We start from the raw sequence: 23199 nt of genomic DNA, 5'->3' as shown, positions 1-23199 counted from the left end.
ACGTACATTAGTAGTCATTTTTTTCCCTCAGTCTATCTTATAATCAAAATAATATGAATATTGGTCAATTAATTCTTGGCTATAAATTAAATAGTTAATTAGATAAATAAAAAAAATAAACTAGAGAAAATATGTAATTAATAATTAAATCATACATTTTACTAACAAATGAATTTTATTCTTATAAGTCAACTCTAAATAATCTTATGTAAAATCACTCTACCTTAATGTTAAAGACAATCCAAAATAAATTATATATATTTTTGTTTTTAAAATTACATTATCTTATTAAGCTCAACATATTTTAAAATGAATGAGTTAAATTTATCTTAAATTGATAGACAACCCCATAAACAAAATTCATCAATTACTCTAGATTCCAAAATGAAGTAATGTATTCATAGACTAGGACATCCTCACATCCACAAGTGCACATATTCACTTTACTAGTAAATCATCTAGGACATATGTTCTCATAAATGATACTTTCTCCGTTCCGTTTTAGTCACAACATTTGCATGGGCACGGGTATTAAGAAAAGTAATTGACCTACACTGTAGCTGATTATTTACTTTATAGAGTATAGTATTTTATTATTGTTAATTGAAAAAGAAAAAGAAAAAATAAGTTGTTAGGTTACTTTATAGAGTATAGTATAGTATTTTATTATAGAGTATACAGTACAGAACAGGATAAAAATAGGGTAGGTAGAACTTTAAATGATTGTTTTATTACTAAAAACGGAAATGTATCAAATAATATGAAATTGCCAAAAATAAAAAATGTAGCGAGTATTATAGAACGGAAAAAGTAGTTATAAAAGCCTCATAACCTATGATTAAAGTATAACATGAAGAAGTATTTCTATGTAACAAAAAAAGAATAACATAGTGTCCCACTTCTATTTCTACAACTTATAATTACAAGTACTCCATATGATAATTATAGTAATCTTATAACATAGCAAAAATATATAAAAAATACTCTCTTTGTAAAAAATTATTACAGATATTTGAAGTATTACACATTATATGAATAGTAAGAAATGATGAATCATTTAGACTGTGTGGATGATAATAAAGAAAAGTTAAAATACGTAGAGTAAAAGTTTTTTAAAAAAAGTGATGAAAGTATTTTCCACCAGAGCAAATTATAGCAAAGTAAAACGAATTAAAAAGAAAAATATGACAAGTCTTAGAACCTTAAAGAGCAATATAAAATACTTTGGAAAAAAAAACAAAATATATATTTTTGAAATTTAAAATTTGAAAAATTCCTATTTGATTATTAGAACATGGGTTTATCCAAAGGAATGGATCATCCATTAACTAAAATACTAAAATCCAAAATTGAAATTTTAGATAAAAACAAAAAAAATATTTTAGGCATAGGAGTAAATGAATTTTCTTTAGTAGAGGACTAGAGGTGCAGGATAGCAAGATAGAGAAAAAGGTGAGCCTAGGAGCGCATGGAAATATGGAAGAAGAATACGCTCCAAACTATGGGAATAGCCGAATATAGGGAACAACAACACTTTATACAAAAGAAATTAACTATTTTTATTTTTATTTTGTTTTTTAGATGTTAGTGATATGTCATCTTCAAAGCTTTTGTCTGCTAGATTGCGCCACAAGTGAACTATGTACAATAATTTAACCAATAAGATTAGAAAAACCACACGTATAAATAATATCGTCCTAAAACAGTTTTAATTTAGGCTAAATAGTTCAAGTAAATTTATCAAAAGTGTTAAATTTCATACTTAAAATATATACTTGTAATTTGAGCTAGCTTATTGTATGAATTTGTTTCACCATAAAACAGTTTCATACAAGAATTGCACTAAAGTCGAAGGTATTGAAAGTTTGGGATTTTGAGTTGATGAGTTGAATAAGTATGATCTAGTTCAAATTTAGACTCGAACCGTATTATTTTAAATAGATTAATATTGTACGTATTTAAAGTTATTAGGTGTGAAAATCTTAAACTGAGTTAACAACCTATTAGATTTGAATATTTGATGCATTTAAAATGAATTTATAAGTCGAATATGAGTCTAAGGTAAATTTAAAATAAATCACGAATGTATTGGGTCTATAAAATAGGTTTTTACTTTGTAATGGATTCAAATTTATAAGTAGACTATGGGTTAGGAAATATTAGAGTTATATTTATTATTTCCTAAATAATATAACATTTATTTTTATTTATATTAGCATATAAAAATACCTACTCCAATATAAACAAAAATAATATAAATTTAATAATCCTTACTTTTAATTATTTTTAAATAATTTAACATTTGTATAATTTTACTGACAGCACCCCTTATTATATTTTTAACCAAAATATATTATTCACAGTAAATTGATAACAAATAAGATTATTCATGATAATTTTTAGTACTGGAATATATTTACATGGACCTACTACAGTTACTAGCCATTTGTACATTGGATATGCCACCTATTGGTAACAATAATCACCGGAAAAATCCACATGATCAAATAGGATACGTGTCATGTGTTGAGATGGTGCCAGCATGGATTACAGTGAGTAGTTGTAGTGAGAGTTGGGTAGTTTATCTAGGCAAGAGCACGTGAGCCGGCACGTTATGAACAAACAATGGAACGATGTTTAAGTTGGTCTGTTTATAATTTGGACCAATGTAAACCTAATTACATCATTATGTAGGGTAGGGCCGTAGGGATATTAATTATTTATGTTACATAATTAGGTGAATATTACTCTTTCTAAGACTAATAAATTTATGGTGCACTTATTATGGAATTGTTAGACATAAATATATATAAATGTGTTCCATAATAAATGAATAAATTATTGATACTAATTGGGTGATTAGTGATTACTAATGTCTAATTTATTAGGTTCTATTCTATGTGTTCCATTTCCATTGTATTTGGTCAAAGTTCTAAGTTTTTTAACATATACTGCATCATATGTATTGAATTTAATTAGGGTTTTTTTCAAATTTTTTATTTTGAGTTTAAAAATAGAGAGCATAGTTTGTCAAAGTAAATTTTAATTATTAAACTATACACATTTAAAAATTCAAAAAAAAATATTATATAAGTTAGCAATTAAATGATTCAAATAAAATCTCCCTTCCACTATATTTTTTCTAATACATTAGCCGCAATATATAAAATAAGCTTGAACGATAAATAGTGTGAATATCCATACTATAAAAACTATTTCAAAACGAATAAAGTATATGTTAAACATGAACATTTATTTCTAAAAAGTGTTATTTACTCTTATATAAATCCCGATTCTACTTAATTAAATATCTTATATATTCATTCCACGTGAAACAAAAACTATCATGTTCAGACCAGATAAAAACATTTAGTTGAATATTTGGTCTGCAAACCAAACAACCATGATTAGAATATTATATATAAAACTGCAAATTACTATAACATATATGTTTACTCGATTAGAAACCACAATTGTATGTTAATGTGGATGAATATACTTGGCGTGGGGGACTATGATGATCATGATGATCGAAGATGATCAAAAATGCAGATGGAGATGATCCTAAAGGAGTTGAAGAATGATCAAAGATGATCGCTATTTGTGAAAAAAACAGAATTCAGTCTTATTATTGAAATTGAATAATTGATACAAAACAGGAGCTACATATATATAGCCCTGGAACAAGAACTAAGACATTTAAAGAACCATGTACAAAGGTTAAGAACAAAACTTAAAGACCATGTGCACTAAAACAAAAGCAAGGAGAAGCCTTCACAAGACATCAGTGAACTGCTGCTTAGTAGAACTTTGTGGAAGCTGACCTTCTGCCTTAACAACCGAAACAAACAAAGTCTTGTTGCATACCAAGTTAAGCACATCCATCCTTTGCACTACCTTCTGCCTTCTGCACATCCCGTTGCACAGTGTGCACACGCACAAAATCCAACACACCCCTTCCCCCCCCTCCCCTCAAACTAGGGGTCAGGATAAGAGAAACCTAGTTTGCTCAACATATTCTTAAACTGTGTTGATGGAAAAATCTTAGTTAGAACATCTGCCAATTGATTTTTTGTAGGAAGATAGGTAAGATTTAATAACCCTTCAACAATCTTCTCCCTTGTAAAATGGCAATCAACCTCGATGTGTTTAGTGCAGTCATGAAACACAGGATTCTTTACTATATGTATTGCAGATTGGTTGTCACAGTGTATTGTGACAGTTTGTAAGATTGTGAAACTAAGGTCCTGTAATAAATGTATCAGCCAAACCACCTCGGAAGCAGCATTAGCAATGGCCCTATACTTAGCCTCAAAGCTAGATCTAGACACTGTATGCTATTTTTTTGATTTCCAGCTGATTGGTGAATTACCTAGCATTAAAACATAGCCAGTTACTGATCTTCTGGTATTGGGACATGCAGCCCAATCTGAATCAGTAAAAGCTTGTAAGACCAGTTTACTATCCCCTTGTAAGATGATACCTTGGCCGCAAGTGGAGTTTACATAGTTCAATGTGTGCTATAAAGCATGCCAATAAGGAACCCTAGGATTTGCATGAACTGACTTAAAGTTTGTATGGTATAGAATAGATCTGAGCTAGTGTGCGTCAAAAAATTCAATTTTCCAATTAATTTTTTATTAAGAGTAGGATCAGAAAAGGGTTCTCCCTAATTAATTAATAATTTCAAATTCATTGACAAGGGAGTAACAACTTTTGAAAAAGAAGTCATACCACTATCTCTCAGAAGATCTTTAGTGTATTTATATTGTGTAAGATTCAAACCCTTAGAGGAATAACTAACTTCTATGCCCAAAAAATAATGCAAAGATTCCAAATCTTTGATTGTAAAAGTGTTGTGTAAATGTGCTTTGAGGAAGCTAATTTCTTGTTCATTACTTCCTGTAACAAGGATGAATCTACATAGACTGCTAATAGAGTAGTGTGGACATCATTGTTCTTTGTGAACAAGGAATAATCATTTTTTGATTGTGTAAAACCTAATCTTTTAAGCTCATTAACAAGCTTGGCATGCCATTGCCTTGAAGCTTGCTTAAGACCGTATAAGGACTTTTTTAATAAGCAAACTTGATTGTTAGGATTAGATAGGCCTTCAGGCATTTTCATGTATACTTCTTCATGGAGATCCCCATGAAGAAAAGCATTGTTGATGTCCAACTAATGCACTGTCCATTTAATACTTGTTGTAATGGCCAATATGCATCTTACAGTTGGCATTTTGATAACAGGAGAGAAAGTCTCTTCATAATCTATGCCATACTTTTGATTGAAACCTTTGGCAACCAACCTAGCTTTAAATCTTTCAAGGGAGCCATTTGATTTAAACTTAATCTTATATACCCATTTTGAACCTATGGCCTTTTTTCCCTTTGGTAGATCAACAATTTCTCATGTTTTGTTGTCTTTTAGGGCTTGGATTTCAGGTTCTATCGCCTTGATCCAGCTGGGATTAAGACTGGCTTCATAGTAATCCTTAGGTTCATTGTAAGTTTCATAATTCTTAGCTATTTGATGATGGCTAGTACTGAGAGCACAGTACTCAACCATATTACACCAATATTTTTTGGAAGTGTGATTACACACATAACCTTGCAAATGAGCAGGTCTATGAATAGACCTAGAAGACTTGGCTCTTGTAACAGTGGGGACATTCTGAACATCCTGTGCAGTAACAGGAGTATCCTCAACTTCAGTGGCTATATATCTTTGAGGAATGTTTGAAGTATGAGGTAATTCCTCATCACTAGAGAAAGGGAGGAAAAATTGATTAACACATGTTGTAGGAGCATCCTTATTTTGAAAGGGAAAAAATTTCTCAAAGAACTTCACATCTCTTGACACAAAACAGATTTATTGTGTAAGATGTATACTTTGTACCCTTTCTGAGTAGGAGCATACCCAAGAAAAACACAGGCAAAGGCTTTTGTTTGAATTTTTGATTTTTCTTTACTAAGATTAGAAACAAAACATAGGCAACCAAAAGCTTTAAGTGTGTCATAGTTAGGTCTAATTCCATACATTAATTCATGGGGAATTTTCTTGTTCAAGGCATGTAAAGGCATTCTATTGATGAGATGAACAGCACACATTAAACAATTAGACCAAAAATAAGTGGGTAGTTTGGACTGATACCATAAGGCTCTTGTGACCTCCAATAAGTGTCAATGCTTGCGTCTACAACTCCATTTTGTTGTGGAGTTGCTGCACAAGTTGTTTGCATTTCAATCCCCTTTTCTTGATAGAATTTTAATGTTTCTACTTTGAGAGTTCTTTAGCATTGTCTGCCCTCACACACTTAATTTTTTTATTGAATTGCGTGAGAATGTAAGCATAAAAAATTTTAAAACGTTGAAGTTCAGATTTTTCTTTGATAAAGATTACCCAAGTAAACCTTGAGTAATCATCCACAATGGTAATAAAACTTCACTAGTTGAAAAAACCTCATTTGCTGCGATTTTTTTGCCATAATATATTGCGGTTTTGGCCCCGAGCATTAATGGTAGCAGCAGATGACCTATTGTAAATGCTGCGGTTTAAAACCGCAACAAAAAAGTCAACCATATGCTGCGGGCCTCCCTAAAATCGCAGCATATAAGCATATAGTGCAAGACTATATGTTGCAGGCCTCCACAAAGCCGCAGCATATAGTTTTGCACTATATGCTGCGGTTTTGTGGAGGCCCATATATATATATATATATATATATATATATATATATATATATATATATATTGCTTTTTTCGGTTAATACTAATAAATAATCTAATAATGTACAATGTAAACAATGATTAATCCAACAATCCAATGATAATCACCAATTATCACCAATAATCTCTTTGTAAACTCTCGATCGTATGAATAATAATATTTACATATACAAATTAAAATCCTAAATCTAAACTAATTACATTATTTACCAAGAACAAAAATTAGCAAGATATGTGACAATCTTGTCTTTCAATTGGCGCATTTCTCCATCTCTCAAAGGGCGTGTTTCCCTTAGAATGTCGTATTAAACCTATAATATAATATTAAATGAAATGATACATAAACATTATTAGATTTTACCAATAGTAAATATATAATATTATAATTTAAGAACGTAACAAATACTTACTGCGTCAATGTTTTTGACTCCAACCTCCTTCACGGATTGTAAGATATCGTCTATGTATTTGAGAGTGTAGTAGCTGCAATCAACGGTATTATCAGCTTGTCGAAAGCACTAAGAGAAAATAGATTTTAGTGCCAAAAAAGCTTAAAAACCCATAAAACCACAACTTAGCACGTAATTTCTAGCATATGACTATTATTTTCAATTCTAACCATTTCAACGCAATAATATATACCAAATAGTGTTGTGTGCCATGTTTCGTGCAAAACAAACCAAGTTTGAGCTACTTTATGCGCGAAAGTGCCAAAAAAACTTTAAAACCCATAAAATCGCAATTTAGCACGTAATTTCTAGCATATGACTATTATTTTCAATTCTAATCACTTCAACACAATAATATATACCAAATAGTATTGTATCCTTTATGTTTCGTGCAAAACAAAACAAATTTAAGCTACTTTATGTTTAGGAAAAGTAACATTGAAAATTAAAATAAAAATAAAAAGCTATATAGTCGAATTACAATAATTGAATGTAATCGAAGTTTCCCCGAAGAGGTTTGCACATTGTTTGCCATTAATCTTAAACTTATTGCCCATTCTTTCTTATCGTGGAAGTCATGTTCTTACAACGTGTCCTTCCTTTTTTCTTGTTCATCTTCTTAAAAATGTACTTTAATTATTATAAAATTAAGTTAAAGCTGAACTGAAAATTTAAGAAAATGAAGTGGGAAATCCCATTCTCTAACATAAATTGTAATCATCTCAAAAAAAAAAAAAAAAAATTGAATTATATAAGATGAAAATGGGAGAAATTTTGATTACTACCGGATAAACTACTCACTTAAATTGAAGATATAAATATTATATGTCTTTATTATTCACCTTCACCGAGGCGACTATCTATCAAAAATATTATGTTTTTATTATTCACCGTCACCGTCACTGTCAACTAATCATCAATTCTCAGTTCATATGACTAAACTACTCGGTGAATATATGTAGTTAAACTCTCTGTAAATTGCTTGGCTTAAAGTTCAAGCTCCAACCAACATTGTTGACACTGTTTTATGATAATACAATTTTTATTAATAATACAACTTACAAACTTATTGCCATATTTAAAAAATTAAATCTTTAAAAAATGAAAATCAAAATTACTAAATATTTTTTAAGACATAAAATCATAATAATAACGCTAAAGCATTAATTTTAAAACAAAAAACCATTTGAACATTATACAAGTGCAAGTGTAACAATCAAATATTAGTCCCAAGATTAGCAAGACTAGTATGTACATAAATCATTAAGATATGAAATTAGAAGGGAAATATCCAAATTGAAGCAACTAGTTACCTGTCTTTTTGTGCTCTCTTCCATGTGGAAGATGTTGATATTCAATCATACGTTAACTTCTCTATTTTTATTTACACCTAATACTCCAGAATACATGTACTACATAATTTATTTTTATATTACTAACTTTAATAGGAGTAATAAACGCTATTTATCAATTTATCTATAAAAAAAATACTATTTATCAATTTGTCTTATGTTATATATTTTTTTTCAAAATATATAACAAAAACATAATTCAATGTAATTTAATAAGATTCATATTAATACATATTTTCATTATATCAACTTTATGTAATTTTTATTATGCACAATTAAGATATTTAATGTTGAAATAATAATTGGATAATATGAAAATCGAGATTGTAGTTATTTGAAATATCAAATATTAAATAATCAAATTCCATTAATTATATGAAATTCAATTAAGCAATCAAACATCCAAATTTAATAAAGTGATCAAATAATATATATTTTTTTAATACTCTTCTCATCTATTTTCACATAGATATTAATACAAACTTTAAATTCAATCAAACTAAAACTTCAATAAAATTCAATCATGAGTTTCAAAAAATTATAAGAATTAAATCAACTACTTCCTGTGTTTTAATTTATGCAACATTTATTTTTTCATGCAGTCCAATACACTAATTCAATTCTTAATATCTCTAATTATGAATAATAAAAAATTATAAAAATTTAATATTAATAATCTTTACAATGAGATGAATCATATAAGATCTCACATGACTATATTTTAATCTATTGAATAAAAATTAATCATAAATTAATAGTGATGAATGAATAGCACCATTTTTTTCAATATTACAACTAATTTGAAATGGAAAAAGTATAAAATAGGTATTGAAATAAATCCATCAAAACCCCACATAATTACCTTCTTTCATATAAATATACGAGAATTCATATTAATTTAACTTTAAAATCTAAATATTCCAATCTAAAAAACAAATAAACGAAAGAAATACTATCTATATAGTAAAAAAAAATCTTAAGAAAATCACCCAAATTAATCTCAATTTTCAATTCAACACAAAAGAAACACCAAAATTATTTTTCTTTAAAATTGAGTCTCATCTAAAGTAGAATAAATATCACCTTTTCCAAAGAAGGTTTTGAAACCGAATCTCAACTAGCCTTTCCTTCCCCTTCCCTCGACCTAAATCATAATAAAAAAAATAAAAAATTATTTCTTCTTGCTCTTATCTTTACCTGTAGAGAAGAGTGAACCAAACCCAAAAACCTTCCCTGTTGGAACATTGAGAACTGGACTAACTTGAATCAAACCAGAATTAAATGAAGACCCACCATAATTCTTCTTTATTGGAGGTTTTTGATGATATGATGAACTTAAATTCTTCAAAGAACTCTGTTTTCCATTACCATTTTGTTGTTGATGATGAGTTTCATCATTTGAAATTAATGATCTTTTCCCACTTATTGTTGATCCTGTTGATTTACTTCTTGATAAAATGTATAAAGAACATAATCCCTTTCTATAAATACTACTACAATTCAAACTTTTGCTCCTTTTAAACATCCAAAATGACTTATTGTTATTCCCCTGTTTTTCCTCTGTTTTTTCACCATTGTTTAGAACAGAGGAAGAAGATGGTAGTTGCGAAGATTGAGTAAAAGATTTTGATTTTGAGATTATAGGTATATTTTCTTTCTTAATTTGGATTGGTAGAATAACCCCATTTGAGAATAATTCATCAGCTGATGAAGAATCATGATCATAACTTGTTTTAGATACACAGAAATCAAAATCATAATCAAGAAGGGATGATGGCTTCAGTGGGATATGAGATTCAATTGGGATAATGTCAGAGTTTTTTAGGTCATGTGAGAAGGAAATTCTTGGACTTATTCCTCTACTTGAAGGATTATCTGTTAAAAGATCAACTGCCATTGTTATTAAAAAAAACAGGGGAATATAAAGATTGGGTGGGATTTTATGAGAATAATAATGGAATTTTGAGGAATTAAAAGGTGGGTTTTTGAGATTTAGATGTTTGGGAAAATGGGGTAGTTGGAAGGCAAGAAGATTGCTTTCTAAATTTAATTTGAGGAAGAATTGGATTTTGTAAAATAAAAATGAAGACTTGGAATTTTTATAGGGAGTAGACTGGGATTCTAGATTCTAGTAGTAATGACTTGCAATGAAAGAGAGACTATGAAAGCTTTTGGGAGTGGTTGCAAGTTGTTGATGTTTTCCTTTCAAAAAAAAAAATAGTTGTTGATGTTTTGTTGGTTGTTGAGGTTGATGTGTTGTATGGGATAAGATTTTTTGGATCCCTTTAAAATTAGATTTGTATTTATATTGTATTCTACTTCTTTTGTTTTTAAATATTTCATATATAATGATTTTTCATACTATTTATCGTTTATATTTATATTATGTATTGTGGTTAATGTGTAAAAGAAATATAGTTAAGTGAGATTTTGTTTGAATCATCTAATCGCATACTTTCATAATATTAAATTTTTATAATTTTTAGATGTGTATATTTCAATATATAAATAATCAAAAAAACACATTGAATTGCGTAAAAAGTCAAATGTAGTAAGTACAGTGAAATAGATGAATTATATACTTTAAAATTTATTTTTGAAGTATTGAATTTTAGTTGTTATTTGATAAAATTGTTGGTTCTATTTTAAACATATTTTATTAGATTATTTGATGAGGTCGTAGTATTGAATTTTACTTGTTAATTCAAATATTTTAATCAGTTATTTAGTAAATATACTTATAGTTGACTGCTTAGTAGGAAATTTTGTATTGAAAAGTTCAGTCATTGAAATATCTACTAGTATTTATTGGGTGTTAGCTTTAAATCATCTTTTAGATGGTCTAAAACTATAAAAGTCATTTACTAACATTTTTTTTGCTATTTGATAAACTAAAAAGTCATTAATTACCTCTTTATGCCTCATAATTTGCACTCAATTTTATTTAGGAAAAAATCGTGAATAAGATAAATTTTTGTTGATTTTTCTACAATAGTACCAACGAATTTAGGAGTGTTTTTCCTAAAATAATACAAATTTTTGTTTAATCATTAATTTACCTTTATTTTTATTGGAAAATAGTCTACTACTCTATAAACAAAAGTTAGATTCTAGGCAAATAACACCCTAAATTGGTATTATTTATAATTAATCTAAAAATTGGTATTATTGTAAGAAAATTATTAAAAGTTTATATTATTTACGATAATTTTTTCCTTTTATTTAAAATTATTTCACTTATTTTACACTATTCCTTTTAGTAATAGTTACCAAAATTACCTTTTAATGTTATCCACTTATTTATTCTCTCATCTAATCTTATCAATTCGTTTATTCTTCCACTTTAACTCTTAATTTTTACTTATGCATTTATCAGGAGTTGCAAAAAAGCAGTATAAGAGACCAAGAAGAATTATATTAAATTTTAAAATTTAACAATTTTGTTTTATAATTGAAAATTTTCAAGGTGTCAAAAATATACAAATATATATAAGATAATTATAAGTTTTTTCTTTATTATTATGCTGGAACATATTTTTTAGATGTATTAAATTTTATATGAAAGTATTAAATACAATTTATAAACACCATAATATTTGTTATTTCTACAAAATAATAATTTAAGTATTCGTATGCAAAATTAAATAACAATATATTTTATTAATAAGTTAAATATTTTCTCAATAATTAAAATGAATTTTCTCGTAATATATGATTAGGAGTTGATCACTACTCTCAGTCTCTTCTTCAGGAGTATTTGATAAGACCGTAAACCAATCTACTTTCGATCAAAGTTATTCCTCAATCTAATCTAAAACAATTAAACAATAAATACAAAGAGGATTTTTCAAACTCATTTAATTATGATATTATTGAAAGTTGAACACCATTAGTTTTGGCTCTTTTATGTTGGCAACTAGCTTAATCATAAGGGCACTTTATTATCTCTTTTACAGGTAATTATGATAATAATTATAATAATGATAATATAAAATTATTTGAATTATTTTTTTAGAAAAAGTATTTGAATTATTTAAATCTTATTATATACTCTTTTTGTTTTCATATGTTATTCTCAAATAGAATTTACGAATTTTAATGTCAAACTTTGACTATGATTTATCATTGATCTATATGAAAAAACGTATACTCTCCCGTTTTAGTGTCAAACCTCTTAGTATGTATATTTATAATATAAATATCAACTTTTTATAATTTTTAAAAATTTACAATAAAAATTTACATTGAGATCTGCGTAAAAAATAAATAGAAAAAACAAATGAAATTAATGAGAGGAAGTATATGGTGTAAATTTTCTTACGTCATACATTCATATATTATTTTTTTAAGGAGAATGATATATATAATCTGTAAAAGTTAGGTCTATATATAAAAAAGAATCTAGTGATTCTTTGATGTAATTTAATATCATTATTCTTTTTATGAAGTACCTTTTCTATTTTTTAAAATTTGCAATATATAATTTAGAAAATTCTTATGGAATTGAGTCATATGGTGTTTCAATGCTTAAAAGATAATTCATTATACCAAACGTAACATCTTATCATATGAAGCTAGCTAGATAGTTATGTCAATGTGTACGTGAACTTAAATATGAAGCTAGCTAGCTTTAGTAAAAGAAAGAAATGTCGGCAAGTGTGAATCGGTATGTGGAAAATTTACTAAATCTTTAAGTACTTCTATTATTGTTGAACCAATCAAATATCAATAATGATTTTGCATATATATTCGTGGTAGAAATTGTTTTGTGTATCTTTTAATAGTTTTGATAACATGTATTCGTTTGAAGGTATCATAAGATTGAATCATAAATGAAAATCATATCGTGTTAAGACTGAACTATAAATGAAATTATATCGTGTTAAGCCGCTTTATAAAGTGTAGGCCGCTTAAGTGTTGTGCTTAAAGAGTTTTGTACCATATGTGTTGTGTCATATATAGTGTTGTCCTGTACTTAGTCATTTATAAATAAGGCCCATACACAGAAGCAAGACTATATAATATCCTATTTAATTATTTTAAATGTTGAATCAGCACGTAAATCGATACGAACAGATCACGAGTGAATATAGTTGACACTCAAACATTAGCACTTATAATTTATCCTTCTCAAAATTATAGGTTGTTGGTTATCATATGTTTTTGTTTCATTCTTGATCGGAATAAGGTCGGAGAATTTTCTACATGCAATATGAAAGGGAAAATTAATTATTCATACAGATAATGACAATTAAATCTTTATTACAATGATAAAATGGAAAACTTTCAATCATTAGGTTAAGCCTATTCGTCTAGTTTATTTTGCGAAATTTTATATCAAAATAATTTTATTCTGGAAATTGAATTATGAAGTAGCAAATTGAGTAAAGTGAGATAGAATAAAAAGAATAAACCCAGCAAATGTTGCAGAAAAAAAGGAAGAAACGTTCATATTTTGATAATATACTCCATCACTTGCTCCTACTAAACTTTATTATCTTGATTGTTACTTCCTGTTTTCCCCAAACATGCCTCATGAGGTGGGCCCCAATTTGATAATGGATTTCATCTTTAGATCAATGTGGGTATATGGCCCATTTTAATGGCCCATGATCTCGATATGCTCTTGAGCTCATCTCACCATCTAAAGCTAAGCCAAAAAGTGTTTACTAGTCGAGAATATTAGTATATTAGTATAAGGTGAGTTGAATGATTAATTTTATATATGGTTATATTACTTTTTAATTGATAAATTCATAATTTAAACTTTTTTTTTGGGTGCTAAAGAATATTATGAAATTAATTTTAGTTTGTTTGACACCTCATACGTCATATTATATATTCATAATCAATACAGAGGTGTTCAAAATAGATTCAATAAGTTAATACTTATCCTATATTGTAATTGAATTCTATTTGACCCGAGTTTAAAATAAACCTAAAATTATATAAAAAATCAATGTGGGCACAAAATATGATTTTGAATCGACCCAAAACATCTGACTTGAAATCGATCCGAAAACATCTCTAATACCATATCATATCTTATATGAGATCGTCTCATCATGAGATGAAATCATATAATCAGCCCATTCTCAAAGTCATCACTTTAATATTGTAAGTGATTACTTTAAGGTTATAAGTGATTACTCAAAGACTAGAAAGTGAGCACTTTAAAATCGTAAATGACTACTTTAAGATTATTAATAATCATTTTGAGACCATGAGTGTACATTAAACCAACTCAATAAAAATTATCTCACCATAAAGATGCTTTAGAATTTGTGTAATCATAATAATTCATATCATTGCAATATTAAATGGGCCAAGCCTTCAGTCCATGTTTATTCTGGTAAAAATAAATAGCCCAATAATAGGCCATATTGAGAGGCCTATAGGCTACAATTGTGTATAAGAACTAGACAGACATTACATAACATCTCATACTACATGCAAGTGAAACGCCTTTCAAACTTATAAAACTTCTATATAAAATTATTCATTCTAAATAACCAATTAAATTTAAATTTAAATCGATTTAATTAATCAGTTGATAAGCAATAATATTAAACTTTTTATAGAAACTTTTAAGAGGTTATGTACCTACTTTTTTTTTATTAGATAAGTTTTTCAATTTACTATTGGATGTTTCTTGGTAAATCGATTAATAATGTATAATAATAGCAGATGATGGGATGATAATCGCCAATTGAAAAAACAATTTATTAAAATGGACTAAAATTTTTACTTTTAAGTAGAATTTTTATTCTTGAAATTGTTAAAAAAAGGTCAAGTACAATCCCAAAAAATACCATAAGGATAATTTATTCGTTTTTTCTTGTAACATAAATTAGAAGTATTAATTTCCTTGTATCATCAATAATAAAAAAAGCTAAAATCAAAACATCATTATAAGATTCTATTTTTAAGAGAATCATATGTTGACGTAATAGTAAAAAAATTTATCTACATCCTTTTATAACATAAATTTAATTCATGTCACATATACTAGAAAAACTTCCTATGTAAAGATTTTAGGGAAATTGTCAAAAATAAACCAAGCTTTGCCCGATCAACTGAAAATAGACCTAATTATTGTGTATTTTTGAATAAACTTATCTTTGTTATATTTGCTGAAAATAAACTCAACTATTGTTTATTTCTAAGTGCTTAACTTAAAAAGAACCTTTAAAGATGTTTTAAATTGTAAGTGAGTTTATTTTTAGCAAATATACCGCATGGATAGGTTTATTTAAAAATAAACAATAGATGAATTTATTTTGATCAAGCAAAATTTAGTTTATTATTGGCAAATTCAAACAAATTATTGACCTGAAAATATTTTCGAAAAAATATTTTCATAAATAAGTTTGGTGCTTCCGAACAAATACAAATAAAATCGGGGAAAATTTGTTATAAATACCAACTATTTTTCATTACCTGCGAATAATTTCACTTTTTGAAAATTTTTTAATAATTCAACCTTTACTTTTAGTTTGTTGCTGATGGATCCTTTAAAAAATGACTTATTATATCAAATTATGTTTCATCTTTTCCTTTTATTTTTGTAATAATTCAACCTATTTTAAATTACCTGTCAATAATTTTATTTTTTAATTTGATTGGATTATTGAGAACAATTTGGTCCTAAAACTAGGTTAGCCTTTACCTTCCTTAGAACTTGATAACGAACGCGTCTTTCCCAATTCACAAATCACAACTTACAACTCACAACTCACAACTCACAACTAGTCAAATTGGGTTTTAGGTAGTTACTCCATGACAGACAAAACCAATAAAAAAATACACTAAATATAAATTTAACTGCAAAATCCATTATTTCAACCACTGTCATTGTTTGTTTCTATCAATTCTTTAAAAGAATTCTTAATAAAAAAACTTTGAATACTAAAACATAATTGGCTATCTGGCTTTTCATCTTTTCCTTCCAAATTCCCACCAAACAGAGAGTAAAAGAAAAGAAATTAACATTTCAGCAAGAAAGAAAGTTCAAAGTTTGAAACTTTTTCTTGTTTCTTGCTAAAAATCTGAACTTTTTTGGTGAAATAAAGTTATGAATCCAAATTGGGAGCTGAAAGGGTGCTGTAATCATGATCAAAAAGCTTTTCTTATCACCATTGGCATCTTCACTCTTGTTATTCTTGCGGTACTTTTCTTCTTTTTTTCTTCCTTTTATTCATTATTGCTATTTTTATTAATCAACCAAAAAAAAGGGAAAGTTTTTTTGTGATTTATATCAATTTTTGTGGTTTTTGTGAAATTTTGAATGATGAGTTTCAATAATAATGTAGTGTTTGATATAAAAGTTGGGTTTTTTTTTTTCTGTATTAGTGGTTGCCATGATATTGAGTTTGCTAAATATCTACTTTTTAATTACTCTGGAGTTTAAGATTCAGATAGAAGGTAAGATCTTAGGTATTTGGATCATTTAGGAACTTTAAAATTAGTTTTTAGGGGTATTATGGATTGAATTGGTGTATTTGGGCGTAGTTGCTTAAATTTGGATTTACAATACTTTTCAAGTTTTGAAAAACTGTAGTTTGAGATTGAAAACACCCATTAAATTTGGATTTACAATACTTTTCAAGTTTTGAAAAACTGTAGTTTGAGATTGAAAACACCCATTAAAGTAGTAAAAATCCAATTGCTATCACATTAATAAATTGGTAGTTTGATGGAGAATTATGGGTTAGTGCGGTGCTTGAGGAATGTCCCTTTGACCTTTGTGACAGGGGTTCGATTCTCACCGCCTAAGGAAGTATTAATTTCCTCCTTTTCCTGTTGAGATTCTCTAGCCTACTCCGAAATCATAATAAAAGAAGTATGATAGCATATTTAGCATGCTAATTGTTGAATGGTGCGAGTAAAAGTATGGAATTTCATGTTGTAATTTACAGCGTCAGTTTTACTGTGAGATTTTTTCTGGGTTTAGTGTTTTCCTAAGCATTTTAACACTACTGCCTTGGTTTAGGGTTTTTTTCTTCTTGTTGTGCACTTTTTAAGCATTTAACATGGGAGCCCTGCATTAGGGTTTTTGCTTGATTTTCTTGTTGGATCCAATGCCTTAATGAACTTTATAGAGTAGCTAATAGTGATGCTTAAATGCCCAATTGGGTTTCGGGTGAAGCAAAATTGACCTATTACAAGAATGCAAAGCACAAAACTTAGACGCGGGCATGATTTGATACTAAGTATGTAATTCGGGTCATCAGGGCATCCTCGTTTTCTGTCATTTGTTGTAAATATGCTATCTTTATTTGAAGTGTTGAACTAGAATCTTATGTAATGGTTAGGTTTAACTTAAAATTGCTTGAATGTTTTGTGTTCTTGGTTGGAATTCTATTTACACTTGTTCACTTATTTGCATACTTGCAATCTGCTTGATTAATTTTCCGAGTGACAACGTTTCACTTCTGATTGACAGTTATGGCGTACATTTTTGCTGACACCTTTCAAGCTTATTACCGTCTTTCTTCATGAAGTCAGTCATGCTATAGCATGTTTACTTACATGTGGTTCGGTAAGATCTTTTGCGAGCTTCATTTTTAAGTTTGTTATATAACATAGATATTTTAGTTTAATGTGAGTAGCAAATATAAGATATGACACCCTGTTCCTCATAAATCTCATCCTTCCTTGTATGGGATGTATATTTTGCATAAGGGCTATATTACTTGGACTCGAGTGCTGATGTCGGATACTGGTACATGTCCAAGTGTCGGATATGTCTAAATATTTATTTTTTTGCCTAAAATGAAGTGTGTAAGTGCTATACCAATGTCCGAGCATCAAGGATCGGACACGGGTGCATGAATGAAAGTGAACATTCCGAGTGACATAGCATATGGGTACTCAAGAGGGAGGTGTTGTGATAATTAACTGTATCTCTCTTGCTCTATATATCAAGTTAAAGACATTTCCTAACTCTAGAATTTGAACAAGCCAACCCAACAGTTATCCTGTAGGCGTCGATAAAGTCATAGGGAGCTCCATGACTCAAACTTACCTACACTACACATATCGTAGAAAGGAAAGGGACAAAAGAATATGGGGTTTGTGAAAGAGTTTAATTAAAATGCTTTTGTGTGCTTACTACGAAAGAAGCTTGAAAGGACATGGAAAATGCAAGATATCTATAAGACATGGGAGTATTGTGGAAAATGCAAGTATTGTGAGCAGATATCTATAGAAGTTTAATCAATGATTGTAGGTCATCACATCTCCATAGTCATTTAATCCTTCAATCATGTCTTTGTGCTTGATACTCGAGTATTCGGTATTCCCTTTGTTCCTATCTTAACATTAGGATTTGATTCAAATTCGAGGTAGTAAATAAGTTGGACGTAACTATTGATAGTTGACATCATTTGTGTATTGATAGCGAGGCTCAAATGGTGGCAACGAAAAGTTCAGTAAAGATTTGTGTACTTATGGTATGGTGAGAAATGAAATTGGTGCCTTCCTATGTCAAGTGGAAAACGTAAATGAAAGAGAAATATATCGATCACGTAAATGAAATTTGTGTACTTATGGTGGCTAATGATTATTATATACTTGTTCTATGCTCGTATTTAGGTAGAAGGAATTCAGGTTCATGCAAACGAGGGCGGTATGACACAAACACGCGGTGGTGCATATTGGCTAATCTTACCTGCTGGATGTAATTCCTTTGAACCCTTATTTACACCTTGTTCAATACGACGTGCTCTTCATCTTATCTGCTTTTCGCACATGCAGATCTGGGCTCTTCATTCTGGGGAATGGCTTTAGTACTTGCCTCCACAAATCTTACGACAGCGAGAATTGCTGCGGGTTGTCTTGGAGTAGCTCTGCTTGTCGTGCTATTCATAGCCCAAAATGTAACGATCAAATATGCATTTAGTTTCGATTTTTATCTTCTCTGCCTATTATTTCCCCTAACGACTGTCGACTGACATTCTAAGATTTTCTTGGTAATAAACAGTGGACACTTCGAGGATTGTGTATAGGTAAGTACGTTTCTTTAGCCTTCCCTCAAACTGATTATTAATCGTACTAACTTGCATGAGATCCGCTGATGACAATACAGGGTTTATCATTTTTCTTGCCGTAATTTGGATCTTGCAAGAAAAAACCGAAATACATATCCTTAAATATGTCATCCTCTTTATTGGTATGTTATTTGGCTCTCGTTTCCATTTGATAGAATTTCTTTGATAAATTTTTAATCGGAAACAACCTCTTTGTTATCACTAACAAGGGTCATATTGCGTACATTTGATATAACCCCCAAATCCCGCTTAGGTGGAAACTAGTTAATGGCATTGGGATAATGGAATGTTGTTGTTGATTGACTTAAGAGAGTTTTTACACAACAACAATGCCTGAGCCTTAATCCCAAAAGATTGAGGTCAACTACATAACCAATATAATGGTCGTTCAAATGGATTCTTTGTCTTTATTCATTCCGATTTTCTATCATCTAAATTTGTAAATCTAGATCTTTCCATCGGTTGTCCACTTATAGAGCTTTTATAGCGGCCCTTAACTAGTATGTTTCGTTTTGCAGGTGTTATGAACAGTTTGTTTTCAGTTTATGGTACAGTTAGATTACCTTTCTATTTCAATATATGTTCAAGAATCAAGACATTCAAATCTGACTTTCATGTTAAACTACAGATATCTATGACGATCTAATATCCCGAAGAGTTCACTCAAGCGATGCTGAGAAATTTGCCGAGGTTTGCCCTTGCCCTTGCAACGGTGTTGCTTGGGGGTTCATTTGGTAAGTTCCCGAAACAAGAAAAAAAATCGTATTCATACATACAATCTACTCTTCTTGTATATCCTCGAGTTTTGACACTAAAATTTTCCTGCAGGGGAGTAATATCCTTCATATTCCTCTGTGCTGCGATGTATTTAGGCCTTGTCATTCTGTCATGACCTATAAAACTGTAAGTTTTCGAGCCCTTTCGTTGAATGTATTCGTAATTGTAAAATGGTTGTATTGGAAGTAACGACAATGCTCATGTTCGTGCAGGATTTGGAGTATTTCATACTAGTATCAAAATTGATGGTGTTACCGGTGATCGAAATTCCTTCATTCTTTTACAATGATTCATGTAATATATCTTCATACAAAGAATGGCTTGTAAATTTAGACAGATTGAACCCATTGTTACATTATTAGATTGATTTCTGAGTACTAAGAAAAAAAAAATGTATTTACATTTTGTTAATACTTCTAGAAGAGAAATGTTTGGAAAATTGATAATTTTTTCTTAATATGTATTAGGTCGTATGCTACTAGGGATCTTGCAATGGGATCGACCTTCGTAGCCTTTAAATCCTTTTTTATAAGTTTTTCCCTCATAGATTTTTTTATTATATGATCATAAACTCAATCATACATGAACTTTTTGAGAAATAGTTTTCTCATAAAACAAACCAATAATAACGTTAGCAAAAAAAAATAGAGGTAATTTTCTACTTGCTAATTTTATAGGTGATTTTCTTTTGCCTATTTTTATTGGATTTAACTTATATTTGTTAAAATCACCTATTTTACGTCAACCTATTAAAGTCGCGCTATCTTGATTGAAGTATGTTCATTAGTTATCTATAAAAACATGTAAAACTAAATATTATTATATATTATATCATACAACAAAATATTAAATCGATCTCCACTCAAGGTTAATTACACCAAAATATACTACTCCCTTCTATCAAATAATTTATCTGGTTTACTATACTTGTGTATTCACTATTTCAATCCTAAATATTTTTAATTGAATTTGGTTAAAAATTATAAAAATTTTATGTTAATAAAAATTTCATTGAGATGAATCAAACAAGATATCAATTGACTATTATCAAGTAATAGATTAAGAATTAAATACAATATAAGCGTGATAAGTGAATCATACCGAAAAAAAAATGAGATAATTGATCAAAACATGGAATATTAAGTTGCAGGTTCGTAACCAAATTTACATGTCGTATGAAGTATTGTAAAAATAAATAAAAATATGATGGTAAGAGAAAAGAATAAAATACAGTTAAAAAGAGAATTGGAAAAAAGTTGCATATATATATGAATAAATTGAAAGTGTACATAATAACTAACCTTAAAATAAAACTCAAAAACAAATAGAAGTAATAATAAAAAGTAAATTTAAAAATAACAGAAATTATCCTAAAAAAAGAATAAGTGTGAATGAAATCTAATCTAAATATGGAAGGAAGGAAGGAAGAATTTGATGCAGCAAGTAATCCGACATGAGTGAATAAGCTTGTTGTGTGAAGTGAATTCCGTCCCAACTAATATAACGAGCTGGATTCGAACAAACTGATGCGTCTTCGCTTCCGCACATTTTCATCAAATAGAAATGATTTGGATGATCTGCGGCACCACAGCATGCATTATGCACATTCTGTCCATCAAAACCCAGTGCAACTGCATCCCTCAGAACCGAAGACAAAGCATTGTAGTAATCTCCATACACCACTTTACTTCTTGGATACTCCTCTTTTATCTCTTTAATTGCTTCTTGTAGCGCCTTATTATGAACCTTTGCGAACCCATTTAGACCCTTTAAGCATCCCAGTTCATCGTATTGTGTTTGATCTTTTGATTGAAAAGAAGACAGATAGATCGGTAAACACCCGATGGGGAAGTTTCCAGGGACTATTATATGATTTGCGTGGGTTTGATTGATTATTTGTATTACAGCCTTTTTGATTGCACCCACTACTTCAGGAACCATATTCATCTTTACTTCTTCAACTGTTTTGTTCTGTAGGAGAGCGTAGTTATAGTCGTTACCCCCTGTTTCGATCAAAAACAGAGATCTCTGCATCTTTTTCTCGCATTGGGATTGGGATGTGGTATTAGAACAGACAGAATCAAGATAAGAGTGGAACCACTTTAACTGAACAGACAAAGAACTGTTTGTGACCGGTGAGAAAACCCCCTTCGAAAGCAAAGAAGCACTGTCTAAGGCGGTGGATCCAGCGACGGCGAAGTTAACCCCTTGGTGAAATCGGGCTTGTTTGTTAAGGAAGGGCATAAGTAAAGGAACATTAAAGTATTGAGCGAAGAAATCAATCATCAAAAGACCATCAGAACATCTTCCGGTAGGATGATGAATGGTCTGACCATAAGGGTAGTTTGCAAAGTTAGTAGCCCCAATTGGGTTTTCGATGACGAGATTACCCGTGTCGCTAATGGAGTCGCCGAATTGGTATATTGAATCAAACATTGAAATTTTGTTTGGGCGGTTGTATTTAGGGGGTATAATTATGGGATGGGGATGATGAAGATCGTGCAAAGTAGCCATGGATGACAGGATTGATAGGGTTGAAAGGATGAAAAAGAGAAAGATTAAGATTGAAGGAGACATGATCACGATTAACGACAGATGAGAGAAAATGAGAGAATTTGAACGTAAACAATGAAACTGAAAGAAGAGGATGGGAGCGTGGGCTATTTATAATTTACGGGAATGGGCTCGGGCTTTGGGTTTGTTTTAGTTTTAACGCTATTTTCCTGTTTTTACGACTATTTATAATCCATACAATTAGGAAATCATAATATTAGATTTTCATTTTCTGAAAACCTAACATACTATCAGGAATTAACTAATTTTTTTAAATTATATCAAAAAA

The 23199-nt window shown here is 29.4% G+C and overlaps 3 protein-coding genes across 3 annotated transcripts; 1 reads left to right on the top strand and 2 right to left on the bottom strand.

Annotated features, from left to right (window-relative positions):
• Window positions 1–6829: 6829 nt before the first annotated feature.
• Window positions 6830–10779, bottom strand: LOC130802277 (uncharacterized). The gene is made up of 3 exons (XM_057666223.1): window positions 9727–10779; window positions 7139–7211; window positions 6830–7039 (listed from the first exon to the last, which is right to left on the bottom strand). Exons 1-2 carry the CDS (start codon window positions 10424–10426, stop codon window positions 7189–7191), a joined length of 723 nt encoding a protein of 240 aa, XP_057522206.1. The 5' UTR covers window positions 10427–10779; the 3' UTR covers window positions 6830–7039; window positions 7139–7188.
• Window positions 10780–16290: 5511 nt separating this feature from the next.
• LOC130802276 (uncharacterized) lies at window positions 16291–20982 on the top strand. Its single transcript, XM_057666222.1, has 10 exons — window positions 16291–16696; window positions 17975–18070; window positions 19126–19210; window positions 19288–19409; window positions 19514–19538; window positions 19619–19702; window positions 20099–20128; window positions 20209–20314; window positions 20409–20483; window positions 20570–20982. The coding sequence occupies exons 1-9, from the start codon at window positions 16604–16606 to the stop codon at window positions 20470–20472; spliced, it is 705 nt and encodes a 234-aa protein (XP_057522205.1). The 5' UTR covers window positions 16291–16603; the 3' UTR covers window positions 20473–20483; window positions 20570–20982.
• A 773-nt stretch (window positions 20983–21755) lies between these two features.
• Window positions 21756–22934, bottom strand: LOC130803313 (acetylajmalan esterase-like). The gene has a single exon (XM_057667511.1). It carries the CDS (start codon window positions 22932–22934, stop codon window positions 21756–21758), a length of 1179 nt encoding a protein of 392 aa, XP_057523494.1.
• Between the last annotated feature and the right edge of the window lie 265 nt (window positions 22935–23199).

This window comes from Amaranthus tricolor, chromosome 16, assembly GCF_026212465.1.
Source record: "Amaranthus tricolor cultivar Red isolate AtriRed21 chromosome 16, ASM2621246v1, whole genome shotgun sequence".
Taxonomy (NCBI): domain Eukaryota; kingdom Viridiplantae; phylum Streptophyta; class Magnoliopsida; order Caryophyllales; family Amaranthaceae; genus Amaranthus; species Amaranthus tricolor.
Note: the sequence above shows the minus strand (reverse complement) of the source record. Positions and strands in the feature narration are given on the sequence as shown.